The 6,173-nt window shown below is 35.1% G+C and overlaps 1 protein-coding gene across 1 annotated transcript; it reads right to left on the minus strand.

Annotated features, from left to right (window-relative positions):
- Positions 1-571: 571 nt before the first annotated feature.
- On the minus strand, positions 572-1,319 carry LOC132716111 (uncharacterized). Its single transcript, XM_060699290.1, has 2 exons — positions 1,093-1,319; positions 572-788 (listed from the first exon to the last, which is right to left on the minus strand). Exons 1-2 carry the CDS (start codon positions 1,258-1,260, stop codon positions 648-650), a joined length of 309 nt encoding a protein of 102 aa, XP_060555273.1. The 5' UTR covers positions 1,261-1,319; the 3' UTR covers positions 572-647.
- Between the last annotated feature and the right edge of the window lie 4,854 nt (positions 1,320-6,173).

Consider the following 6,173-nt stretch of genomic DNA (forward strand, 5'->3'; position numbering starts at 1 on the left):
ATTTAAACTTTCTAGCCTGTTTAAACTTAACTTAAAAAATTTATATTAGAAATGTTGGAAAAACTTTTAGCAAAGTGTTACACATCTGTAACTGTCATTGGAATTTCATAAATGTCCAAAAATAAATCAATTTAATAATAATTACCTGCAGTAGAGGTTGGGAGGAGGAGACCCAAGGTGGCAATTCTGTAAAAAGCTGGATGACTGGTTAAAAGGTTGCCAGTAATCCAGATCATGGTCTGGTCGGCTGACTGATCAGTTCCCTCTAGACTGGCACGTACCTGGTGCCAGTTGCTGCGGCACTGCTCCATATTTACACCAAAGTGCCTACAGCAAATGCCCCAAACTTCTCTAAGGGAGGTAGATCAGGGAACCTGTCCTCAAGATTTTGTAGAAGGTTGTCCAGGAATGACAGGTAGATCTGGAAAATATTAGGAACAAACACATTATAGAAAAACTATTTTTAATGAAAATTTTATAAACAATTGATATTGAGCCTGTATAGTTTGACAGTTTTTATTGATGGTTATTTTATTTATCTTTATCAAATGATACTTGCAATTTACAACATTATCTAAGTTGTGAATCCCTTTCTCACTCACCTTTTCATGAAATGCTGTCAGATGTTCCTCGGAAGGAGACTTTTTTCAGAATCCATCGTCAATAAGCTGGGTAACCCTGACAGGAGCGTCTTTGTAATTGTCAGCCGACTGGGATTTCATTCCTTGGATGATGGAGATAGTTACATTGACAAGAGGCTTAATTGTCACACATACAGCGTCCCTCTTCTGAAACAATAAGATATTAAATTAATCATCCATAGCAAGATTCTGAATTTATACTTACTAATAAAATACGAAGAATGCATTGCTCCAAATTCCAATTGATACACATGTTTAAGTGATTGTTTAGAAAAATGAACTGCATTTACATGAAATTAATACAACTGGTACTAAATCAGGTTCATCTGTATTTAAAATAACTAGTACTTTTAAAGAATAGACAGTTTATCAGATATGCAATGTTAAAAATAATTTGAAATCTTTGTCTTTTAACAGGGTATATCTTTAGAATGAGAATGATAATCAGTACCTGCATGGCACAAGTCAATGCTGTCAGATGGGGTAAAACATCACACATCATGTGAATTGCCAGAACGAAGCGGTAGTCCTGTGTAAAAACAGACAGTCCGGCGGCCCTGGCGTCATTGCGTTCCTCGGCTTCACGCTCAAGGCTAGTGTAAATGGATGGCAGGCACATCCGTAGAGTTGTAGTGGCCTTGTCATGAGACAACTATCTGACAACTTTTGCCTCCACTAACTTCAACTTGGGGCCCTGGTGAAGTTCCTGTTAATAAAATTTGCATTTTTAAAATTGTTATACCTCAAGATTTCTTAATTAAATTTTTTTCATTGGTACTTGTAGTAGAATTACTTTGAATTTGATTTTTACATCTGGAAAACAAGTAAACTCATGCTAGTTTCCTAGAAAATAATCATAATAAGGCACTATGTTAAATTTCCTTGCAAGAGACCACCCTGAATCAGTACGCAACTAAAATGAACAAAAATGTTGCATGCCTTCAAAGATAATGTTTGAATATTTAGAGTCTAACCTGAATAGCTTTCAATCCGCTGGTGCGGACAGCACTCTTCTCATAAAAACGATGAAGATCACCAATAATGTCTTTGAACAACTTCTGTAGATAAGGCACTGCTTTGGCTGCCTGTCCAACAGCTAAAGCCAGTCTGTGGGCTACACAGTGGTTGTTGACTAGGTGAGGGACTCTTCAGCTCAATTGGGCAGCCACACCATTCTGTCTACTGACCATCACCATCGCACCATCACTTCCCAAGGCACACATCTTTTCAAATTGGAGACCCAGGTCTTCTGTTAGGAACGTCACTCGTGTCTCAGTGATAGTATCAGCTTTCCCGTCAGGGATAGGAGGATCCCTATAAAGATGTCTTGCAACCCCACCCTTTTAGATTTTTGAAACTTTCATACAAACTTACTTTTTTTTATGTTCAACTTGGAAAGAATTTCAAAAAACGGATGATCTTTTTGCATTCTGTAGACTTTTTAAACTTTTAAATTTTTTTTCGTTTTATTTCAAATTTTTTTTCTGTATAAAATTGAAAAATTGTCCAATTAAATTTAAATTTTAATTTCTCTAAAAACCCAATCAAAGGGGGCCTGAACAGTGGGTTTGCATTACAAAGCTTTCCCTAAAAAGGGGCCCAAAGGGCTGCAAAATTTATTTTTTTTTTTTTTTTGGGATTTTAGTTTTTTTTTTTTTTATTTATGATGTAAAAAAATCTCTCGCTCAAACATATGTCGGGATTACATTACTAATGGAGTACCATGGTGATACCTTTTTATCATCCCGGATCGATTGTCGGATAAGGTTACCCATTGTGAGGACAGCTTCTTGTATGAACCTCTGAGATTCTCCCTTGTTATTTTCGCCCTGGTGTAGATTATTCAAAATGTTGAGCCCCTGAAGTTTTCCTGAAAAAAAAGCAATGTTGCAATAAGAAAACATAATGATTGTTAATGTGACTGTGTCAGGAACTTTTATGCCTGCCGTTCATTTCAAGCCATATGAGTTTATCCAAACTTATTTTTATAGCTCATTATCTGAGCATATTTGATACAAACATAAGCCCGATATTTTCTGCAATAATAAGTTAAGTAACATAAAAAACACAATATTGAAAATATTACAGGCTAAAATTGATATAGCATGTTCATATACAGTAATGCTTATTAAAGCTTTATTATGAACTATGCAACTATTTTACTTACATAGTTCATTTAGCGGCAAGTAGTTCGTGGTGTGAGGCATCTCCCTTTTCACCAGCCAGTAGAGGTTTCGGAAGGCGGAGCCACGAGCCTTGGTGTGTAGACTGTTGGCCTCTTCTACTGCAGCTTCAACGTTGGTGCTTGGAGCAAGTCTACCCTTGCCTCATCGTGTGAGTCTGAGCGTCAAAGTATGCAAAGGGCATCCTTTACCAGCCACGTACATGGCTTTTCAACCCATGTGACATTTCCAAAGGCTGCTTTCTTCGGTCTTTTCTGATGTCGTATGCACAGGGTACACATCATACATGTAAAGTATCAATATAAAATAAGGTCAATGTCAAGCTATGGTCTCCTTTAAAAGAAACAGTTGACAAAATATTTTTACTCTTTTTTTCAATTAAAAAAGAAATTGACCAATGCGCTGTCAATACCAATCCCCTGTCACTAAGTGGGATTGTTGATGTAAGTTTTTGTTTTTGTTTTCATTTAGTTGCAAGTTGACAATGAACAGTCGTAAATATTTTCAATGTTAAAGTAGACATCAACCAAATTTATTTCTGTATATCTGTGCAGTTTAATCCAAGTGAAATATGATTATCATGTATATATTAAAAAGCAAAATAATCCTGATAACGTGAGAGAGTTATTTTTCAGGGTAGTAAGATTTACCCAATACTTCTAAAATATTCTAATCTGCAAACAAAAAGCTTGTAACTCTTACCATCTTCATCTTCTTTAACCCACGGAGAATCATTTTGCCACTTAGGATCAAACCCAGACAGTCTTTGTTTCTTTGCACGTTGTACAGTTTCACTTGAACTTGTCATTTGGTCATTATCAGAATTTGAGACAGTTTCAACGACATTGCTCATTAAAAAACTCTTAATTGATAGTGAACTAGGCGCTGGCCTCTTTCTTCCCTTATTCATGTTGTTTTTGAAATCTTAAGTCTACAGTACTGATTAGACGTAACGATCGTAAGAAAGTGAAAGATGAAATTGAACATTAAAGGAATAGGAATGGATGGATTGATGTCTGTCTAATATAAATATTCATCATTTAAAAAGAGGTACCATGACAGTTTTTCTGTTGACATCAACCCTTTAAGTGAGAAATTAGTGTTTTAGGACATTATTTTTTACCTGAGAAATAAGTTCATGGGCGCCACCATTTTGGCGTTCTGTCACTCTCGCGAGACAGACGAGACCGAGATTGTGACGTGTTACACCCACTTCCGGTATAGGTGTACACGCTGGTACAACTGAAATATATCTTGATGAAGAACTTATTAATCGTATTGCCCACACTATATATAATAATTATGAAAACATCATATGGAGCTGAATTGCTTTAATTAATCAATTGAAGACGCCGTGACATTAATTATCATTTGTCCGATGTTCAAACTTGCTGATGATCCCACCACATGGTTTAAGCAATGACTGCTTAATTTTCAAAGATAAACCATCAATTTAATTTAGGTATTATGAGAAACTTCTTCAAATTGACGATATATCCTTTTATTTTGTACTTAATTTTCGCTAGACAAGCTGTCCGAATAGGGTACATCGCCGGTATATTTTGTACTTAATTTTCGCTAGACAAGCTGTCCGAATAGGGTACATCGCCGGTCATGTATTTTTTTGTTCAGCGTAAAATATCAACTATATATATATAAATCCAATATGCAGAGATCTGCTAAGGACGCGATTTTCCGCCATTGACGCTAAAAATGAGAATGGCGCAGGAAAATCGGCAGCCAGACTAATATAGTATGAAAACAAAACTGTCCGTTAGGTTATTTAGGCCATATATGCACCCAGTCAAAACTGGTACCAACAGCAACAGGTTGTCCATTCCCCTGTAATTACGCATATTATCGGGTTTATCCAGTTCCCTATAGCTTGTTTCCACGTTATCTACTTACTCGATCCCTTTCCCACACAGATACGCATTTCTACTACCGTAAATTTAATCCATTAAAACAAAACATCATAAATCTACTTAATATTTAAAATGATTATTGGTAACTGAAAAAAAATGTGTTGCTATTTTATGAAATGGTGTAATTAACAGTATAACTTGACAGGTGCGGAACTAAATTTCCCCTAAGGTCATTCAGTTCACTGATGAAGCGTAAAAAAATAGATGTCTGTTTCGTCATTAGAATATTTGACAAGGGTGATTAACCAATCAGGGCAACATTGTGATCAAAAGTTCTGTCGGCACAGAGGCATACAAGGAGCAATAAAAATCGTCAGTACACAGTGTGACAGGAACATTTGGTGCAAATTAGGAACAATTAAAATGGATAATGCACAGTATTAGACATAAGAAGTAAGAACCAGCAACTGTGTGAATAAATTAGGCAAATTAGATATTTGAGCAGCCAATAAAAATGTTTTGCCTGCAGTTAATATTAGGCTACGATTACGATGTAAATAAATACCACTCAGCATCATACGTTGACAGACATGTTAACAATTTACTTTTCAAAAGAGTTGCTTATATTTTTGAAATGTGTACATCAATTATAAATATGTTCACACCTTTTAATTTGAAAGTCAAAATCAAACTGCAAAAATTTAAATAATAACATGTGTATTTATTAAATCTGTGAAATATTGTTTAATTACATTAAGATGAAACTTTAATGAACATAGCATTGTTTGGAGTAACGGGCATCACTGGCCTGAAGTGATGCGACCGGTAGACGTTGATTTTTTATTTGTTTCTTTATTTTTTTTTTATTTTTTTTATATTGTTACGTATTTTTGAACCAAAAAAAAATCTTCTCTACACCTCCTGTGAAAATTAATTTGTCTGGTCAATACTTTATTATATTAATATTTCGCTACGATTCTACTAGATTTATCATAAATCTAAAGATGTGGGGAATTGACATCACGCGCACCTGTTTTTATACGGCCAATACACAAACATGGCCGCGCCTACTGATTTGTAGAAATCGGTGATTTAGAGATTTAAATTTTGTAATAATTCGTTTAATATTATTATTTGGCGGCAGAAAATTTGCAGATTTATTATTTATAGTATTCTTTTTCTGAAATCAAGTTTTTATTCTAACCTTGTCTTTCCCTTTAAACTTATATCAAGACAATTAACCCATTCATCCCTAAATATCAAACTGTTATATCACATGTCAATTAATGCCAGTTATACTATCAAAACAAGAAAAGTTATTACACCTACCTGAAACATGTAAATATCACACATGCACACAAATTGACCAATCTAATACACTGAAATTGCAATCCCAAAAGGCCCCAAACCTCATCAACATCGATACGGGTTCTGTGACGTAACAGCCAAGGTTTCAGTATTGGGGTTGTGAACCCCCGGGGTAA

Source organism: Ruditapes philippinarum, unplaced genomic scaffold (assembly GCF_026571515.1).
Source record: "Ruditapes philippinarum isolate M1 unplaced genomic scaffold, ASM2657151v2 ctg4473_1_1_1_1, whole genome shotgun sequence".
NCBI lineage: Eukaryota > Metazoa > Mollusca > Bivalvia > Venerida > Veneridae > Ruditapes > Ruditapes philippinarum.